Source organism: Suricata suricatta, chromosome 10 (genome assembly GCF_006229205.1).
Source record: "Suricata suricatta isolate VVHF042 chromosome 10, meerkat_22Aug2017_6uvM2_HiC, whole genome shotgun sequence".
Classification (NCBI taxonomy): domain Eukaryota; kingdom Metazoa; phylum Chordata; class Mammalia; order Carnivora; family Herpestidae; genus Suricata; species Suricata suricatta.
The window spans coordinates 78,073,700-78,096,435 of record NC_043709.1 but is presented as its reverse complement, the minus strand read 5'-3'; the positions used below and the strand labels follow the sequence as shown (position 1 = coordinate 78,096,435).

The following is a 22,736-nucleotide window of genomic DNA, read 5'->3' as shown; positions in this document are numbered from 1 at the left end:
CAAGTAAAATTTCAACTTCCCAAATTGAACTTGGGGTTTCTTTCAGATATCCATGTGAGAACCTTAATAGTTGGATATATAAATCTGGGGATCAGCCATGGCAAGGTTGGTGATATAAATGAACAAGGTGTATATAGATAATATTTAAGGTACTATAATTAATTTAAGGTTAGAGGTTGAAGAAGTTAAAGAGATCTGATTCCCAGAGAACTTCTACATTTCAAAGTTAAGGCAGTGAAAAGGAGACAACAGAACAGACTGAAAAGAAATAGATAGGAAGAGAACCTTGTAAACAAAATATTCCAAGAAGGAAGGGATGGATTTGGCATGATGGTGGCTAAAGCAGCGACTGCAGGGTTTTTGAATCTTCTCAGATTTTTTTGTAAAATTAGACTAAGATAGTTAAAAAAAAAAAGTTACGGGCATTATAGCCAACAACAAAAAAAGTAGATGACAGTTGTTTGAATGAATTCTAGAGCCTAAGTGATAGAGCTGAGCTGTTGACAACGAGACATATTTGTCTATCACATCTGTGCTGGAGTAATGGAGTGGGATACAAAGAGGATTTAGGGTGGTCCCAGAAGGTGAGTGACGCAAACAGAAATTGCTGCCCCAGAAGAACCATTGCCAGCAGAGTAGAGGACTTGGAAGACAGATCTGAGGATAACACCTGAAACTGTAGGAGTGCTCTGAGCCCTCAGTTCTCTTGGAAATAAATACCTGGTGAAAGCACCCTTCCTGAAGTACAGAGGTGTGCGGTAACAGGAAATGGTAAGGAGTAGCACAGCACACTAAAGGAAGGAGAATGTTCAGATACTGGTGAATGAGAGGCTTGGAAAGAACAGATACCAGAAAGTACTGGAGAAGTGGCTACCCTGATTGTAAACACAGACACACACACGCATGCATGTGTGCATTTTATTGCCTTTTAATAACAGTAGAAGAGGAAGCCCCAGAATTATAAAGCTAGTGAAGTTGTCCAAGTCCAATTCATTCCTTATCCAGGAACCTCTTCCTAAAAGTCAGTTGAATATGGGTAAGAGAAAAGGATGGTGGTGGGACCAGGTACAAAGATAGAATTATTTTGAAGAATAGCATACATCAGAAGTAGAATCGTTCAGAAATGAGAAAAATCACAGTTAAATAAGAAGAGATAACTGACAAACAGAAAAAGAGAAGTAAAAAAAAAAAAACCTCACAAAATGAGGGCTATCCTCTAAAAAATAACACGAGTGCAGCACTGTAGGAAGAAAAAAAATAAAAAATGGCAAAAAGAAAAATGAAAAACATCAAGTAAATGAAGAAAGGATTCGAGAGAAAGGAATAATTATAGGAAATAAGCAAAACTGACCCAGTATGTGTACAAATGGAGTTCTGGAAGAAAAAAACTGCAGAGGTGAAGCAAGTTTATGAAAACACAAAATTTATCAAACTTTTGAAAAACAAAAAAGACTAGGACCTTAGATTTTGATAGTATACATGTATACCTGGAAAATAGACCCCAAACAGTCAATTGTGAGAAATCTCCTAGTGACTTCAAAGAAAGAACTTAAAAAAAAACACATTTCAGATATCTAAATACAATCACTTTTCTTGTTATAATTTTGCCCAGGATGGTTCATATTTATGCTTATTTTCCTTGTATTATTAATAATAGTAATCCCCTATGCTCTCAAAAGTCACCCAATTTGGAAAATAAATTTTAGGCAACCAAAATATAAGGTAAGGGAAATTGGATCCATGTCAGATTTTTAAAAAACAAATTTTATGCCAAAAAATAATGTAACAATTAAATTACTCAAAGAAGATGTGAATTGAGGATTTATGTACTGCTAACTAATGTTCAGTTTTAAGAGATGCAAATGGTTCTCAACATTCAAAAACTTAGAGAATGTTATTCTAATGTTCTCTTTATGAGGAATCTTTCTGACACCTCAATGAATTCCATGAAATAAAATAATAAAACCAGCATTCTCTGATAAAAATGAAACAAAATTAGAAATGAACACAAAATCAAAGAAGAACTAAAACACCATACAGTTTAGAAATTAAAATGACATAAACATACATTTTTTCTTTCATCAATTTTTAATTGAGATAAAATTCACATAATATAAAATTCATCATTTAAGTCATTTAAAGTATGTAATTCCATGTTTTTTAGTATATTCACAATATTGTTAGTTACTACTGCCTATTGCCAGACATTTTTATCACCTCAAGAAGCAACCCCTTATGCAGTTACCCTCATCCCCCTCTCCTCCAGCACTCAACAACTGCTTACATACTTTGTCTCTGGGTTTATCTATTTTAGACATTTTATATAAAATGGAATCATGTAAGTATGGCTTTTTGTGTTTGGGTATTTCCATTTAGCGTAATGTTTTCAAGGTTTAGCCATGTCATAGCAAGTATCAGCACTTCATTCCATTTATAGATGAATAATATTCCATTGCATGGATAATACAGCAGTTTATCCAGCCCATTAGGTGTTGTTTCCATTGTTTCTGGTTTTTGGTTATTATTAATTACATTAAGATAAATGTTTGTGTACAAGTTTTTGGGTGAATGTATGTTTTCAGTGCCCTTGTGTGTATAACTAGGAATGAAATATCTGGGACATTTGGTAACTCTAATTTTTTGAGGAACTGCCAAACTATTTCACACAACGGACGCACCATTTTGCATTCCCACAGGCAATGTGTGACTGTTTCAGTTTCTTCCTCTTCTTGCTGACACTCTTTGTGTTATAGCTATCTTAGTGGATGTGAGTGGTTTCAACTTGAATTTCCATAATACTGATGATGATGGGCATTTGTGTCTTTGGAGAAATATCTAGTTTTTTCTCCATTTTAAAACTTGTCTTTTTGTTGCTGAGTTATGAGACTTGTTTTTATATATTCTGGATATTAGAACTTTATCAAATACATTATTTGCAAATATGGAATGGGCTGCCTTTTGACTTCTTATTAGTGCCCTTTGATTCAGAAAAGTTTTAAATTTTGATAAAATCTAATTCATGTGTTTTGTTCTTATTTGCTTGTGCCCATGGTGTCTTATTTTCAGAAACCATTGCCTAAGGTATGCATCTACTTTTCCAAGAGTTTGTGTTAGCTCTTATATTCAGGTATCCATCCATTTTTACTTAATTTTTATATATCATGTGAGCTGGGGTTCCAGATTTATTACTTTTTATGTGGATTCGATGGTCCCACCATCATTTGTTGATAAGATTATTTTTTTTTTTTTGGTTGAATTGCCCTTGTTACTTTGTCAAAAATCAGTTGATTATAGACATACACACTTATTTTGGAACTTTTATTTCTATTTTCCATTTAACTAAATCCCTATCCTTATGCCAGTGCCACACTGTTTGGTTACTGCAGCTTTGTGCTGAGTATTGAAAGGGAAAATACAAACCCTCCAACTTTGCTCATCTTTTCAGAATTGTTTCAGCTATTCATAATCTCTTGCAATTTGTATGAATTTTAGGATCAGCTTGTCCATTTCTACAAAATAAAGCCACTAGAATTTTGATAGGGATTGTCCTGAATCTATAGATAAATTTGGGGATTAGTCATAACACAATAAGTCTTCCATTCCAGTAATACAGGATGTCTTTCCACTTACTAAGTTTCTACAGTGTTTTATAATTTTTAACGTAAAACTTTTGTATTTCTTTGGCAAAATTTATTCCTAGATATTATTTTCCCATGCTACTGTAAATAGCATTTTTCTTAATTTCATATTTGAATTATTCATTGCAAGTGTGTAGAAATACCATGATTTTTGGTTGACCTTGTGTCATATAAGTTTGCTGAACTTACTATTAGGTCTACTAGTCTATTATTTATTTGAGCTAATAATTCTGTAGTTTCTAACATATATAAAATCATGTCTTCTGCAAATAGGAATAGTTTTATGACTTCATTTCTAATCTAGTAATTTCTTATGATATTTTTTATTAATTTTTCTTTCCTAATGCCTTTGTTAGACCTTCAGTACAATGTTAAATCGAAGTGTCAGGAGTGGACATCCTTGCCTTGTTTCTGATGTTATGGGGGAGGCTTTTAGTCTCTTGCCAATAGTGTGATGTTAGCACAGATGCCCCTTATCAGATAGGTTAAGGGTGTTGCTTTCTATTTTTAGTTTGTTGAGTATTTTTATCAAGAACACATGTTTGTTCTTGTCACTGTTTTTTGCATACTGAAATGGTCATGTGAGGTTTTTTTTTCTTTCTGTTTTTAATATGGTATATTAAATGGATTGCTTTTTGTATGTTGAGCCACCTTGGCATTCCTGAGATAAATTCCACATGGTCCTTCATGCAAAATCCTTTTAAAATGCCGTTGGATTCTGTTTACTGTTATTTTATTGAAGGGTTTTACATCTATATTTATAAGGCTCATTGTTTTGTACTTTTCTTGTATTGTCTTTATCTGGCTTTGGATTAATATAACACTGTTACTCAATCTTTTATGTTATCACACTGAAGATAACTATTTTATTTTTCATCATCTTTTTATTCCCAAAGCCTAGCAGTCTGGCACATAGTAATTGTGTAAATTAAAAACAATGCTTACTGAGAAAATTTGGTACAAAATAATGGTATCTGAGACATTTTTAGGTGATCAGTAATTATATATTCATAGTACTTGGAGAATCTACATTTTCTACCTTGATTTATGATGAATATTACCGAATATCTCTATATCATTTAAAAAATATGAAGTGCATGTTGAATATAATCGTCAAAATTTTAGTTCTGATCTTTAAATGATTATAGAAACCCATATGTCATTAATGAGCATTTCAGCATCATCCAGCAAACATTTGTTGATTGCTGGTATGTTCTCAGATACTATGCAAAGCATTGAATTGATATTCCTTCTATCTACAAGATATAGCCATGGATAAAATGTTCATTGTCTTTTAGTATTATAATGTCATAGAACTTTTGACATAACATAAGTATATGTCTCTGGGCAAATACCTTTTATATGAATTACTCAGCACATTGTACTCTGTGCTTTTTTAAGCACATCAGTACTTTTTAAAATTAATGGTTTGTGTCATTATTCAGAACTGTAGTTTTTGAATTATCAAATTTGATCATTGAAATGGTTCGTCATCATCTTTAATTTGTAATTAATTGGGTGAAAGTAGAATACCTCTCAGTTTCATTTAATGGATGTAGGTTAATTTGCTTTGCTCAGACTAATTAACTATAAGGCTTTTTGACCTTTTTGGTTCTCAGTTTCCTGGATTAGTTAGTAATAGGTAATGTCAAGAGAGGAAAAAAAAGTAAATTAGTGTTTGATAAGTGAAGTTTGGAAAATGCTGGTTTTGGTAAAGTTCAACATATTTCCTTCTGGGATTGTCTGAAGTTTAATATGTTAATATATGCTGCTCATGTCTGTAGTTTGACCATTTGACTATTTAATATGAGCTTCTCCTAAATCATTGGCCGGCCCGAAGGTGGAACATACACATCCCAAGAATTGTGAGAGCAGATCCACTATGATATGGAAAGTAGATGTCAGAATACCTATTCCTATTTACATTTTTTTAATCTTGAAAAGTAAGAGAAGATCTGTGTCAATATTTAGCACATGGATTGATGCTTTTGGGCATCCCCAAGTCCTTGAATGAAATAGTTACATACTATTTGTGGGATAACCTGACATGAATAGGAGATCCAAAGTGATGAGTTAGTAGTGATACTCTCATTTATTTGCTTGTTTTTAGTATAAAGAGTGCATCCCTTGCTTAACCAAGTAATAGGACTGTTATGTTATTCATGTTTAGTAAAACAACTCTCATAGAAATGGAAAAATTACTTCAGAAAGATTGCTGCCCAGAGCCATAGATTGATATTCATACCAACAAAAATCTGTATTTATAACAAGTGCCTCTGGTGATTCTTTGTATTCAGGCAGTTTTGGGGGAAAGAGTGATTTAGTCACACTAAGGTATATAAAGGGATGTACCAGAAAGGTAAATTAGATGTTAATAACTAAAGAGAACCTGTTCAATCAGTAAGGCATAATAAATGAGGGGAGATGATGAATGAGCAAGTGGTAGCAGTAAATGGACAAAAATGATTGGCATTATCTTTTATTCTAAATATAGTTGAAGTTTAATTTTCTCTCTGAGTCCATTGGGGTGATGATGCGGTCATTCAGGGTTTCAAGCTGCCAGGGGCTGTGCCATCTGCCCAACCTGGCTTTCATTGTCACCTTGGGCATTCACATCCAGCAAGCACATAGGGGATGAAAGGGAGTGTGTGGGAGATTGTGTGATTGTGTGTGGGAGGTTTTATGAAATGCTGTATATCACTTCTCCCAACCTGATATTCCTAAAATAAATCCCACTTGGTTGACATGTGTTATTTTATTTATATATTGCTAGACTCAATTAGCTAATATACTTTGTTGGGAGTTTGTTTCTGTATTCATAAAAGAATGGTTCATTATTTTCTTTTAAATATTTTTGTAGAGTTTAGTGTAATGGATATACTATCTTAATAAAATATGTGGGGAAGTATTCCTTCATCTCCTATTCTCTGGAAGAGTTTCTGTAAGATTTATGTTGCTTCTTTCTTTTTTAATTTTTTATTAAAAAAACTTTTTCTTACTGTTTATTTTTGCGAGAGAGAGACAGACAGACAGACAGACAGCGTGAGCAGGGGAGGGGCAGAGAGAGGGAGACACAGAACTGAAGCAAGCTCCAGGCTCTGAGCTGTCAGCACAGAACCCAGTGCAGGGCTGGATCCCATGAACCACGAAATCATGACTTGAGCCAAAGTCAGACTCAACCTACGGAGCCACTAGGTGTCCCCTGTTACTTCTTTCTTAAATATTTATTAAAATCACCTGTTAAGTCATTGAGGCTTAGAAATTCCTTGGTTAGCTTTTTGTTTGTTTCTTACATTAATGCAGCTTCAGTTTTTCTTGTCTGTATATAGGACTATTCTGATTTTTTATTTCATCTTTTTAAAAATTTTGATAATTTGTGCTTTTTCTTCCTAGGAGATTTTAAATTTTAAATGAAATTTCATTTTTTGAAATTTTATTACATAGTATCTTAATGGTTCTTTAAGGAAATATCTGTAGGTTAATGTAATATTCATGTATGATGTTGAAAATTTGCATTTTTAATTTTTCTTAATTTTATTTTTATTATCGTACTGCACCTTTTTTTCTTTGGATTTTTTTTTAAAAGATTCTTTTGTTACGTGTCTGTTTAATCTTTTTAATGTGTTCCATTTTTTAAAATGTTTTTGTTTTGTTTTGTGTTTTCTATAGTTTTTTTCCCCTCTTTTTATTGTAGTCTCCCCCACCCCCCATCTTTTGGTTCTCTAATCCTCCTTTCTGCTGTGTTTCATTTACTGTTTACCTCATCTGTCGAGTTACCAATAGTGCATATTTCTCAGTTGTAAAATTTCTATTTCATGAATTTAAGTTCCCTGATGAAAATCTGTATCCTATTAATTTTCTTTATTTCTCCTCTACTTTCTTGAGCATATGAATTGTACATGTTTAAAACTCTTTGATAACTAATATATAAATCACCCATGGGTCTATTCCTTTTGTCTTTTCTGTTTTCTGTGTTTTTGGTCTCATTTATTGTCATCTCTGATACTTTTGTTTTGAAAGCTATACAGAGTGTTTAAAAACTTAGAAAGTCTTTGTAGGATGTTAACATTCTACAGAGAGTTCACCCTTTTCTTTCCTAAGAAGGTAGAATGGGGAGGTGATCACCATAATCCTGTGATTTTCCAGCTTTGTTGGGTATTAAACTACTGGCATGCATATCTTACTGATGAAGTAATAAATACGTAGAAGCCCAAGCTCACTGAGGTAACACGGGCCTTCCCGTCTCTAAGGTCAAGTCCAGAATTGCCAAATGTCCCAAGTGACACCACCATTGCCTTATGTTTTCTCATTTCTGAGTATGGTTTTCCTCTCTCAGTTATTGTTCTGCTGTAATTTTTCATTCTTTCAGTCCTCCCTAATGTTTGTACACAGAACTTTATTTTTTCTCTTTGTTTTTGGCTGAAGTGTTGATGTGCCCCAAACCACTCACTCATTCATCAATGAAAAATTAGTGGTTTTATTTTGTAAACAAAGGAACAAACCATGGTTTATTTTTTTGTTTTTCAGGAAAAACATAAACAAGAATTGGAAGACATGAGGAAAGCTGGTCATGAAGCTCTCAGCATTATTGTGGATGAATATAAGGTAGAGATTTGGGACTCTTTTCTTATTTAAACTTTAGCATACTTTCATAAAACTTTTATATACTTAGTATATGCAGACATACTCTAATTATATAATGACAGTGGTCTTGTTTTGGTATAGGATTCCTTTCAGTTGTCCGATGTGTTCATTGAAAACATACTTAGTAGATTACAGAGGTAATGCTAGATGTTGCTCTGCGTTTGAGAAGTTACGGAATTATTTTTGAGAGAGAGAGAAAGAGACTGTGAATCAGGAGGAACAGAGAGAGAGGAAAACACAGAATCTGAAGCAGGCTCCAGACTCTGTCAGAACAGAGCCCAGTATACAGCTTGAACTCACTGTTTGAGATCATTATTTAAGCTGAAGTCTGACACTCAATGGACTGAGCTACCCAGGTGCTCCGAGAAGTTGTGGAATTTTTAAGAATTCAGAATCTGAAGATGAAGAAGTTCAAGAACAAAATACTATAGAATTAATTGCTAGATTATGTTTTGTTCTTTACTCTGGTTCTACTTTTAGAAAAAAAAGGCATGATATATATCTGAAAAATATTATGGATAATGGGGATTAAAAAAAATACTGTGGGAAGCCTGGATGGATCAGTTGGTTAGGTATCTGACTCTTCATCTCAGCACAAGTCATGATCTCATGGTTTGTGAGATCGAGCCTCATGTTGGGCTCTGCACTGACAGTGCAGAGTCTGCTTGGGATTCTCTCTCTCTTTCCATATTGTTATGAATATTGTTACAGAAATCATGATAATGTCAGTATCAGGGACATATACAGTATTATTCTTTGATTCTGTGTCTGCACAAGCTTACTCATTTAAAGCAAACTGAGGACTAGTATGTTGCAAGCTTTCAAGAGAGCCTGAACTTTAAAGAGCTTGTCCATTAATTGTGTCTGATGAATGTAAATTTGCCACTTTGTGGCATGAGCTAATACTGTGAATGTAATTTTCTCTTATTGGTGTTATAATAGCTGATCAAAGAAAATCTTTTCCCCCCTGAATTTCATGTTATATCATGAGGAATATGTTCTTATTGAAATCAAATTCAAACAATTCTTCCCAGCAGTAACCACTATTAGTGTTCTATGTGCATCCTTCTATAGTTTTTTCTCCAATTTTTGCATTTGTATATGAGCTAATATCATGTGATAAAATTTTTTGATTTGTTTTTACAGAAAATGTGTTTCCACTTAGCCTATTCTTTTGTTCTCTGTTTATTCATTATGACTTAGAGATATTGTAGTATCAGTATGTAGCAACTTTTCTTATTTTTTCACTCTGTAGTGTTTCATGGTATATATGTACCATAATTAACTCTACCTGTATAGGTAAGCATTCAGTTTTTTTTGTTTGTTTGTTCATTACTACATTAAATGTTTTTTTAAAAATCTGTCTACCACATGTGGAATTCAGAAATTTTTTACTGTTGATTAAACTTCATCCTTGGATTTGTTAGGAATTAATATCATCTTAGTTAGCTAGTAATTTATTTTCAAAAAGCTTCTTATAACAAGTGATTTGAATAAAAGTAGAAAAAGAAGTAGATCCAAAATTATTTTAACTAAAAGCACTTTTTTTTTAAACCTAAGGTAGATATGTCTTGGGACATGAAAGGTAATTTTTGTGACCACCCTCAATGTAGAAACTAGTGCCATTGTTGAGAAAGTCATTAAAAAATGTCACGTTTTTACAGCTATGATTATTGGCTTTTTTAATAATATTGTGAATTTTTAGCTTTTCTAATATAAACTAGCTTTATAGTTATTGAGTTGGGTAAAAGTATAGGATATACTTTGAACTATCATTTTTTTCCCCCTAAGGCTGAGTGTGGGAATCATTAAAATACTGGAATTTATCTAATTTTCCTAGTGTATTAAGTGATATATTCTTAGGTGAAATTACATTTTACTTATTTTTCTTTATGAATTCTAAATTAAATATTTTGAAGTCATTTACATCATGTTTTGTTTACATTTATGTTTTTATGAACAGTTCAGTGTTTGATATTTTAAATCCCTTTTGATTCTAGCTTTACATATTTCATTTTCTGAAAGCAAGCTTATTATGTATTGAATTCTTGTGTTTTTTTAATGTTTATTTATTTATTTTGAAAGAGAAAGAGCATGAGCAGGGAAGGGAGAGAGACAGACAGACAGACAGAATCCCAAGCAGTTTGTTCCCTGTACTTAAGTCTCTTATGGTTTGCCTGCCTCTCTGTTTTTATCTAATTTTTCCTTCCCTTCCCCTATGCTCATCTGATTTGTTTCTTAAATTCCACATATGGGTGAAATCATGAGCTACTTTTCTTTCTCTGACTGACTTATTTCACGTAGCATAATACATTCTGTTTCCATCTATGTTGTTGCAAATGGCAAGCCAAGTAACATCCATTATATATATATACCACATCTTCTTTATCCATTCATCTATCGATGGACATTTGGGTTCTTTCCATATTTTGGCTGTTGTTGGTGATGCTGCTATAAACATTGAGGTGCATGTGTTCCTTTGAAACAGCATTTTTGTGTCCTTTGGATAAATACCTAAAGGTGCAATTGCTGGGTTGTAGGGTAGCCCTATTTTCAATTTTTTGAGGAACCTCCATACTGTTTTCTTGAGTGGCTGCACCAGTCTGCATTCCTACCAGCGGTGCAAAAGGGTTCTTCTTCACATCCTTGCCAACATCTCTTATTGCCTGAGTTGTTAATGTTAGCCATTCTGACAGGTGTGAGATAGCATCTCATTGTGGTTTTGATTTGTATTTCCCTGATAATGAGTGATGTTGAACACCTTTTCAGATGTCTATTAGCCATCTGGATGTCTTCCTTAGAAAAGTGTCTATTTATGTCTTCTGCCCATTTCTTCACTTGATTATTTGTTTTTTGGGTGTTGAGTTTGATAAGTTCTTTATAGAATTTGAATACTAACCCTTTATCCATTATATCATTTGCAAGTATCTTCTCCCATTCAGTTGGTTGCCTTTTAGTTTTGTTGACTATTTTCTTTGCTGTGCAGACACCTTTTATCTTTATGAAGTCCCAATAATTTATTTTTGCTTTTATTTCCCTTGCCTCTGGAGACCTGTCTAGTAAGAAATTGCTACAGCTGAGGTCAAAGAGGTTGTTTCCAAGTTTCTCCTCAAGTTTCTTCCTGTCTTAAATTTAGGTCTTTCATCCACATTGAATTTATTTTATGTATGGTGTAAGAAACTGGTCCAGGTTCATTCTTCTGCATGTTCCTGTCCATTTTTCCCAGTACCATTTATTGAAGAGTTACCTTTTTCCTATTTCCTGCTTTGTCAAAAATTAGTTGGCCATACATTTGTGAGTCTATTTCTGGGTTCTCTGTTTTGTTCCATTGATCTATGTGTCTATTTTTGTCCCAGCACCATATTGTCTTGATGAATACAGCTTTGTAATACAGCTTGAAGTCTGGAATTATGATGCTTCCAGATTTGGTTTTCTTTTTCAACACTATTTTGGCTATTTGGAGGTCTTGTGTGGTTCTAAAATACAAATTTTAGAATTCTTTTTTCTAGCTCTGTGGAAAATCCTGGTGTAATTTTGATAGGGATTGCATTGAATGTGTAAATTGCTTTGGGTAGCATAGACATTTTAACAATATTTGTTCTTCCAATCCCTAAGCTTGGAATGTTTTTCTATTTTTTTTGTGTCTTTTTTGATATCTTTCGTAAGCTTTCTATTTTTGGTGTACAGATCTTTTACCTCTTTGGTTAGCTTTATTCCTAGGTACCTTAAAGGTTTTTGTAAATTGGGTTTGATTGTAAATTGTAAATGGGATTGATTCCTTGATTTATCTTTCTGCTCCTTCATTATTGGTATATAGAAATGCAACTGATTTCTGTACATTGATTTTATATCCAGCAACTTTGCTGAACTCATGTATCATTTCTAGCAGTTTTTTCTTCAGAAGCCACAGAAACCAGAAGAAAATAGAACAATACTGAAAGACAATAACTGTCAACCCAGATTTATATGTCCAGTGACAATATACTTCTGAAATGAAGGGAAGAAATCAATATGTTCTCAGTTGAAGCGAAACTAAGAAAATTTGTTAGAGGAGACCTGCTCTAAAAGAATGGCTAAGGAATTTATCCAGACAAAAGGAAATGATAAAGGAAGGAATTATGGAACATTAGGAAAAAACAATGGAAAGGACAAGGTTGTGGGTTAATACAATAGACTATTTTTTTTAAGTTTTCTAAATTATGTTTGTTAAATTAAAAAATATATATAACATTGTCCAAGTAACTTCAATATATGTAAAGGAAAACCTTAAGAAAATTATATTGTCAACATGGGAGAGTAATAGACATAATGAAAAGGGTTTTTCACCTGATTTGAACTGGCAAAATGCCTATACCAGTAATGGTGTGATTTTTTTTTTTTTAGATGTAATGCAAATGTATTTACTTCTACAGTCTGTTTCATAATAAGGCTTGAGATTATAGTTTGATTGTAAGATTTGAAACTATCAAAATCATTTGGACTTAGTTTACATTTTTATTTCAAAAACTGTAGTAAGTTTAAAATGTAATAGAAAAAGCTTTTCTCCATTTTTCATTGTGATTTCTAAGAACCTGATATAATCAGCAGTGATCGACACAGGAAAATTTACTATAATTATATATTTTGATTTTGAGTAGGCTAGTGATATTTTAATTTATATTTTATTTTTAATATTTTATAATTTTTAATTTTTGAACAACTTCATTGAGATATAATTCACATATTATAAAATTCATCAATTTAAAGTTCAGTACTTTTTAGTTTTTCACAGAATTATATACATTTCACCACAGTGTAATTTCAGACCATTTTTAACACTCTATATGAGACCTTATTTCTGTTAGTGGTCATATTCACTCCCTGCCCAACAATATGTTTTCCAGTTTTTGGCAACCATTAATCTACATTATGTCACTATAGTCATAGTGACTATAGTCACTATGACTATATTATGTTTTCTGGACATTTTGTATGTGTGGAATCATACAGTGTGTGATCTTTGTGATTGATTCTTTCACACAGAATAATGTTTTCAGGGTTCATCCATGTTGTTGCATGTCTTAGTATTTCATTTCTTTTTTATTGTTCAGTGATATTGCATTGTATAGATATACCACATTTTATTTATCCTTTAATCAGTTGATGGTCACTGGATTCTTTTCACTTTTTGGCTATTATGATTAATGTTATGTAGATGTATATTTTTATTTCTCCTAGGAATATACATAGGGCTGTATGTTACTGGGTTGTATGATTATCTATGTTTAACATTCTGAGGAACTATCAGAATGGTTCCAGTTGCACCATTTTATATTTCAACCAACAGTGACTGAGGGTGCTAGCTTCTCTCCATCCTTACTAACATTTTTAGATTTTCCATTAAAAAAAAAAATTAACTGTGCCACTGGGTTTAATTGGCATTTAAGTCATTGGTGCATCCTGAGTTAATTATTATCTGTGGTGTAAAGAAGGGATAGAACTTTTATTGTTGTTGTTGTTGTTATACATATCCAGTTATTCCCGGCCTCATTCACGGAAAAGTCTGTTTTTCCTCATTGAATTGTCTTGGAACTCTTGTCAAAAATTAACCATCAGTGTGAGGACTTATTTGTAGACTCTCAGTTCCTTTCCATTGAACTATGTCTCTCTTCATATAATTATCATACTTTTTGTTTGTTTGTTTGTTTTTTGTTATATTTTATTGTCAAGTTGGTTTCCATATAACACCCAGTGCTCATCACAGGCCCATCACCCATTTTACCCTTTCCCCCACCCCGCCATGAATCCTCAGTTTGTTCTCAGTTTTTAAGAGTCTCTTATGGTTTGTCTCCCTCTCTCTCCTTAACTATTTTTTTCCTCTACCCCTCCCCTATGGTCCTCTGTTAAGTTTCTCCTGTTCCACATATGAGTGAAAACATACGGTATCTGTCTTTCTCTGCCTGACTTATTTTACTTAGCATAATACCCTTGAGTTACATCCACACTGCTACAAATGACCAGATTTCATTCTTTCTCATTGTCTTGTAGTATTCCATTATATATATAAACCACATCTTCTTGATCTGTTCATCAGTTGATGGACATTTAGGCTCTCAATTACCATACTTTTTATTGCTGTAGCTTTATGGTTTTTGATATCAGGAAGTGTACATTGTCCAACTTTGTTCTTTTCCAGATTGCTTTGGATATTCTAGGTCATGTGCATTTTAATATGAATTTTGGTATCAGTGTGTGAATTTTTATAAACACTCAAGTCGGATTTTATTTGCATTGAATGTATAGACCAGTTTGGAGAGTATTGCCATTTTAATATTATTTTTATGATCCATAACGATGAAATGTCTTTATATTTATTTTTCGTCTTTAATTCCTTTCAACAATCTTTTGTAGTGTCCTCTGTGTAATTTATTCTTTTTGATGCTATTGTAAAAAGAATTGTTTTCTATTTCATGTTCAGATTCTTCATTACTAACATATAATAGGATTGATTTGTGTATTTGTTCTGATATATACGTTCATTAGTTATAATAATTTTTAATAAATTTCTTAGGATTTTCTATATATAAGATTATGCCACCTGTCACCTGTACTCTTTCCAATCTGGGTGCTTTTTGTGTCTTTTTCCAGCCTAATTGTCTTGGATAGACCTCCAATTCCATTTGAATAAGAGCTGCAAGAACATACATCCTTGTCATTTTTCTGATCTTAGGAGGACATTTAGTTACTAACCATTAAATATGATGTTTTAAGTGAGTTTTCAATAAGTGGTCTTTATCAGGTTGAGAAAGTTCCTTATTTCTAGTTTGTTGAAAAAATTTTTTGATCATGAAAGTTTACAGAGTTTTGTCCAATACCATTTCTATGTCTTTTTAAAAAAATTTTTAATGTTTTTTTAAATTTATTTTTGAGAGACAGGGAGAGACTGCACGAGCAGGGGAGGGTCAGAGAGAGGGGGAGATACAGAATCTGCAGCAGGCTCCAGGCTCTGAGCTAGCCATCAGCACAGAGCCCAACATGGGGCTCGAACCCACGAACCATGAGACCATGACCTGAGCTGAAGCTGGACAGTTAACCAACTGAACCACCCAGGCACCCCTCTATGTCTTTCAAAATGATGATTTTGTTTTTCCTCATGAATGTGGTGTATTCCATTTGATTTTGGATGTGAAATCAGCTTTGCTGGGGCACCTGGATGGCTCACCCAGTTGAGGGTCTGACTTTGCCCCACTCACACTCCCTCCCTCTCTCTTTTTCTCTCTCTCTCTCTCAAAAATAAAAAAAATAAATATTAAAAAGATCAGCCTTGCATTCCTGATATAATCTCACTTGGTCATCGTGTTTATGTTTTTATGTGTTGCATTAATCAATTTATTAATACTTTGTTGGATAGTTCATATCTTTATTCACCAGGGATATTGGTTTGTAGTTTGGTGTCTGTCAGGTTTTGCTATGAGTGTACTATTTTACTCAGAATGAGTTAGGATTTGTTCTCTTTAACATTTTGGAAGTGTTTTTAACAGATCAGTATTAATTTTTTGTTGAGAATTTTGTAGTATTCATTAATATAATCTGGTGGTACTGGACTTTTCTGTATGGGAGTTTGGTTTTTTTGGGGAGGGGTTCGTTCGTGTGTGTGTGTGTGTGTGTGTGTGTGTGTGTGTGTCCTGTAGGGGGTGGGCAGACAGAGAGGGAGAGAGAGAATTCCAAGCAGGCTCTGCACTGTCAGCACAGAGCCTGATGTGGAGCTCCATCCCATGATCTGTGAGATCATGACCTGAGGCAAAATCAAGATTCAGACACTCAGTGGACTGAGCTACCTAAGTGCCCCTATTTTTTGTGTGTTTGTTTGTTGTTGTTGTTTAATAAATTCAATCGATCTCTTCAGATTTTCTGTTTTCCTTCTGACTTTGATAATTTTAACTTTCTAGGAATTTACCTCTTTTATCTAAGTGATCTAATTTTTAGCATGTAGTTATTTATAGTATGTTCTTACAATGCTTTTATTTCTGTAAGTAAGTAGTGATCTCTTTCATTTCTGATTTTGTAATTTGAGTCTTCCCTCTTCTCTGTTTGGACAATTTATCTAAAGGATTGTTCATTGTGTTTGCATTTGGAAATAATTAATCATTGGTTTTGCTCATTTTCTCCCATTTTCTATTCCCTCCCTAATTTACTAATTTTTGCTCTAACCTTTATTTTGCATGGCCTTCTTAGTTTGGCCTTAGTTTGTTATTTTTCTAGTTTGTTAAAATGGATAATAGATGGTTGATATCTTTTTTCTGATTAATATAGTTAATCTTTTTAATATAGACATTTATATTATATTTCCTTATATAGGCATTATATTTAGCCACTATATTTCCTTTTGATTCTAGTCTATTTCATCCCATAAGTTATATTGTATTTTCACTTTTTTCATGTGGAAGAATTTATAATCCTCATTGTGATTTCTCCTTTAACAGATTGTTTCTTAGAAAAGTGTTGTGTAATTTACACACAAACACACATGCACACACACACACAGATTTCTTAAATTTCTGGTGGTTATTAATTTCTAATTTAATTTCAATGTGGTTGGAAAATTCTTTTTAAGGATTTTATTTGGGTGGAGTGTTCTGTAGATGTCTCCAGGTGCATGCAGTTGGTTCATAGTGTTGTTTAAATCTTCTGTCTGCTGTTAGTACTCTGCTTAATTTTTCTATTATTTATTGATAGTGAGTGTATCAAAGAATCCATTATTGTTGAATTCTTTTTCACTGTATCAGGTTTGGTTTCATATATTTTGGGAGTATTTTGTTAACTGCATATGTGTTTTTTTATTGTTATATCTTCCCAAGGTATTGACCTTCATTATTATAAGATGTTTGTTTTTATCTCTGGTATGATTTTTTTTCTCCTAAAGTCTCTTTTTTTTTTCTCTTGACATTAGTATATCCTCTCCAGCTCTGTATAGTTTTTATTTGCACTGTATATCTTTTCCCATCCTTTTACTTTGAACCAGTGTATATCATGGAATTTAAACTGTCATTTGTACAAATACAATTATATACTTTTTGAGAATATAATTGCTTTTTTATTAAATATTTTTAAATGTTTATTTTTGAGAGAGACAGAAGGGGGAGGGGCAGAGAGAGAGGGAGACAGAGGATCTAAGCAGGCTCTGTGCTGACAGTGTAAAGCCTAATGTGGGGCTCAAACTCACAAACCATGAGATCATGACCTCCGCCGAAATTGGCCACTTAACCGACTGAGCCACCCCAGCATGCTAAAATGTAATTGCTTTTTAAGTCAGTTAAGAGAAGAGCAAAGAAGAAATATCCAACTATTTTGTCTTTTAAAACCACCTATACAATTAACCGTGCTGGCATGTTTTGTTTCTTCATTTGGATTGAGTCATTTTCTGATTCTACTTGTTTTAGCCTAAACGAACTTTCAATAGTATTTACTATAAATTGTGTCTGCTAACAAAGAATTTATCTTGAAATAGCTTTACTTTCATTTTTTCATTCTTTAAAGATAATTTTTTATCTTTAAAACCTTTTTTGTTTTTTTGTTAGATTTTTTTTCTTTAAGTTTCAGCACTTTGAAAATGTTATCCCATTCCCTTCTCCCTTTCATTGTTTCCAGTGAGAAGTAAGTTAATTTTTTTTGTGGTAATCTTGTATGTGATGAATCATTTTCCTACTGTTTTCAAAATTGTTTTTGTTTTTCAACATTTGATTATAATATGTTTGGGTGTGTATCTCTTTTAGTTTTTCCTACATGGAAGTCACTGAGCTTCTTACATGTGTATATTGTATTTCATCACTTTGAGAAGTTTTCAGCAATTATTTCTTTAAGTATTTCTTATTCTCTTCTTTCTTTGTGTTACTTTCATTATATACATGTTGATCTGCTTAGTAATGTCTCACATTTTTCTGAGGCTTTATTCACTTTTCATAATTATTTAAATGCTGTAGTTTAGATTCCATGGTCTTTACTGATATTTCTTCAGTCTTCCTGATTATGTCTTTCTCAGTTCAAACCTACTGTTTAAAACCTCTGTGGAGTTTTCCATTTTTGTTTTCTACTCCAAAATTTCCTGTTGTTTCTCTTGTATAATTTCCCTCTTTGTTGATATTGTGTATTTTATGAGATATTATTTGATTAAGCATGGTATTCTTTACTTCTTTAAACATTTTAACAATTGGTGCTTTGAAGGCTTTTTCTAGTCCAGTCAAACATCTGGGCCACATTAAAGGCAGTTTTTACTCACTCCTGTTTTTCCTGTGTATGTGACACAGTTTCATATTTCTTTCCATGTCTAGTAATTTTTACTGAAAACTAGACATTGTACATATTTGTGTTTTCAATCCTTAGGAGACTTTGTGTTTTTGTTGATTATTTAGTGATCATTTAGTCTCTTTTGAATTGTGCAGCTTCTGATTTTGTTCTACAGAGCAAAATGGACATTCACATACTCTGACTACCAGAAATGACTGTTTTAAAGCCTTGATTTCTTTATTTCTTTCCTGATTTTTGTTTGGTGATTCTGACTTGTCTGTATTTTATCATATCTAGCTGTTAGTTTCTGTTAATTTCTACTTGATTGCTCTATTGTTCTGACAGTGCCCTAGAGTATCCACTGATCCAGTTATAGACCAGTTATAGACCATTCCTTTTGGCAGAGTTAGTTTATGTGCCAGAGCCTTGCATAGAACCTGGGGACTATGCACAGGCCCTGGAAGAGTAGGTTGCCTAGTTTGCTCTTTATTGGCTTCCTCACCCAGATCCCTTTCACAGTTAGAGCTATGTATGAGGGAAGGAGGGGAGAGTAGGTACTCTTCTACTACCTGGTTGCCACTGTTACTCAGTAGAGATCTTCTTTGATGTGGAGTTCACAAGGGTGGGATAGTCCAGTGTTTATAGCTGTTAAACATCCCTGGAAGAGTTCTTTTGCTTCAGGAATGTAGGAGAGATGGGAACTGGCATTTGACTTCTGAGCTCAACTAAGCAGCTGTCCTATAGTACAGAGCTGTGGAGAAAAGGAGGATCACATTTTTTTTTGTTTGTTTTTTAACCAGCTGCCCTATTTATGTGATATAAGCTCTCTGCAGCATGGAGCTGTGGAAAATAGGATCTATTAATGTTCACCAGCTGCCAAGACCACCAGGAAGAGTCTTTTACACTAATAGGTTGGGGATGATGGGAACTGTCACTCAGCTGCGGAGCCTGCTGAAACAGTTCTGCCCAGCTCAGCTGCAGGTGGATGGGTGAAATCCCTAGAGTTTAGTATCATAGTTTCCCCTCTGTCCCTACCAGGTTTCTATAAACTTTATTGAATAAATGTTGCTCAAATTATTGTAACCCCTTTGATAAACCTCCAGAGACTTTGGATGATTGTTTTTGCTTAAAAGAGAACTATCTGGGGTAGAGGTTTCTCTGATCTCTTAATATCACCATTCCAGAAGTTCCCCCCACCTATATCTTTTTATCCATATTAAAATAGTGGTTACTTATTACATATGTTCTTTATCTAAAAATTATTATCTGGGCCTCAGTGAATATCTGGGAGTCATGGCATTCTTTTGTTTCTCACTCTATTGAAGAAATTAAAAATTTTTTTATATCACCTTGTTATATATGAGTACCTTGACCCTTGAATCATTGATGATTTCTTTTTCTAAAGCTTTTCTAAAATGTGAGACTTTTTAAAATTATTAAATACTAATACTGTACCTCTTAGGAATTTTAGAATATGTTTTTGGGTTTGTTTTTGGCAGATTACCATAGATTCAAATATTATTTTAAAGCTTCATAATTTAAATACTAATCATAGTTTTACATTGGTAATCAAATAAAAGAAAAAAATCTTTAATCCCAATACATTTGGTTAGCATATTTTGTGTACCTAACAGCATTCAAATGAAATAGCACTTTTTAAAGCTCCCAAATGAATTGACCAACAGTTTCTGATCTTGAAACAGAAATGTGCTATGTTATGATTTAAACTTTTCACAAGGAATTGAAAATTCTGTTTTACCTTTAATTAGTCCTGTGTAGATGTACCTTGGAGATATTGGGGATTTTGTTGCAGAGCACCATAGTAAAGTGAATATTGCAATAAAGTGATTCAAATAAATTTTTTATTTTCCCATTGCACATAAAAGTAATGTGTACAACATGCTGTAGTCTGTTAAAGTGTGCAATAGCAATATGCCCATAAGATATACATATCTCAAATAAAAATACTTTATTTCTAAAAAATGCTTACCATCATTTGAGATTTTGGCTAGCCATGCTTTCTTTCTTTTTTTTTAAGTTTACTTATTTATTTTGAGAGAGACTGAGACAGCGCAACTAGAGGAGGGGCACAGAGAGAAAGAGGGAGACAGGAGAATCCTAAGCAGGCTCCGACGGTCAGCATGGAGCCTGACATGTGGCTTGAACTCATAAAACCATGAGACGACAACCTGAGCAGAAACCAAGAGTAGGACACTTAACAGACTCAGCCACCCAGGTGTACCTAGGCATAATTTCCTTTTGCTGGTGGAAGGTCTTACCTTGATGTTCATGGCTGCTGACTAATTAGGGGGGTGGTTGCTGAAAGTTGGAGTGGCTGTAGCAATTTCTTAAAATAAGACAGCAATGAAGTTTGACTCTTCCTTTTAGGAATGGTTTCTCTGTAACATGTGATGGTGTTTGATAGCATTTTACCCATAGTAGAACTTTTTTCAAAATTGGAGGTAGTCCTCTCAAACCCTACCACTGCTTCATCAGCTAATGTGACCTAATATTCTAAATCCCTTGTCATTTCAACAATCTTGATAGTCATTTCAAGAGTAGATTCCATCTCAAGAAACCACTTTTCTGTGCTAATCCATAAGAAGTCATTCCTTATCTGTTAATGTTTTTATCATAAATTGCAGCAGTTTAAATATAATAGTAATGAAAAAGTTTGAAATATGAGAATTACCAAAATATCACAGAAAGATGTGAAATGAGCAAATGCTATTGGAAAAACGGTGCTGGTACACTTGCTTGATGCAGGGTTGCCACAAACCTTCAATTTATAAAAAATACAATACCTCAAGTGAGATAAGATGAGGCACAATAAAACGGAGTATATACATGCCAATGGATTAGCCAACCATATCAAATTGGAATTCAGTTCTTTTAGTAAATCCTTATTCATACAATGTCAAACCATTCATTATAGGAACTGGGTAAAGAAAACCTTCAATCCAATTGCATAAAACAACTTTGAGATCCAGAGTTATTTTGTACTATTATAGTGTATTACACATATTCTTCTTTTTCTAATTTTAGTAATGATACATAATACTTTGTATGTTCTTATTTATGAATTCCCAAAAGAGTATTGCATTTCTACAAAAATTTCTACTTTGAGTTGGCCAAGAACTTCTTTTGGTAGAGCTAATTGATTATTTTAAAGTCAGACAAACTTGATCAAAGCCCCAGCTCTGGTACTTAGTAACAGTGTGACCTTGCGCAGTTCCTTAGGTATAAATTCGAGTTTTTTCATAAATAAATGAGGGAACAAACCTTAGAACCTATTCATAGGAGTGTTGGGAGGATCCAGTCAGATACTGTATATTGCTTGGCTAATAATAATGCTGTTAATAAATATTAGTTATTATATTTATCACTGTTATCCCAGTTTTTAGCATAGCAATTTCAATGCATTATCACATCTTACAGCTGATTATTAATCAGTTTTCAAAATGTTACAATGTGAATTCTTGTTTCAATTTTATTTTTAGAAATACCCACTTTTAGGGAAAGAGATTGTGGACCAGCCCTTCATATTCCTGGGCTCCTGTTAAAAAGCCAGCATTATTCTGTTCATTTAGAATATAAATAACTTGCTCCAGATTGATGAAAAGGACATGAGAAATTCTGTTAAAGCATAGTATAAAACAAAGCTAAAATTAAGCTAATGTGCTACATATGCCAACTTTTCCCACAATGTTTACTTAATTTTGTTTACTTTTTCTTTTAAGTCATGATTTTTAAAAATCTATTATTCTGATAATTAACAGCAGTAAAGTAAATGTAGATCTTGGAAGGCTTTCCATAGGAGCGTGCCACATCTAAGATTGTTTGCATAAGAATTTTCCTTTACTTGCTTAATTGTGCTTTTGTCTTGAAGTTGTCATTCTTCATTATACACACTGGCTTAGACTTTATGGTTCTTTTATGTCTGTAGTTTTCTCTATCAAGCATTACTATCCAAGATGTAGACTATCTTAATTTATTTGAAGACAACAAGCAGCTGTGTTACTGTGAGCACTTTTTGTTTAAGATGCCCTTAACCGTGTCACTGTCAGGATTTCTTAATCCATTGGTTTTCACCTTTTTTCAGCACATAATAAATTATTGTGATGCTTTTTTGAAATGCATATGCCAAGGCAGATTTCCTCTCTGGAATTTCTAAGTCATTTAATGTTCATA

The 22,736-nt window shown here is 33.2% G+C and overlaps 1 protein-coding gene across 4 annotated transcripts in view; it reads left to right on the top strand.

Annotated features, from left to right (window-relative positions):
* The window catches only part of CCDC91 (coiled-coil domain containing 91), a 329,701-nt gene that overhangs the window by 167,418 nt on the left and 139,547 nt on the right, over nt 1-22,736 (top strand). For all 4 annotated transcript variants that reach the window (XM_029954362.1, XM_029954358.1, XM_029954360.1 and 1 more), the window contains one exon: nt 8,166-8,243. In XM_029954362.1, the coding sequence (XP_029810222.1) occupies nt 8,166-8,243 (78 nt within the window). The remainder of the gene's footprint in view (nt 1-8,165; nt 8,244-22,736) is intronic.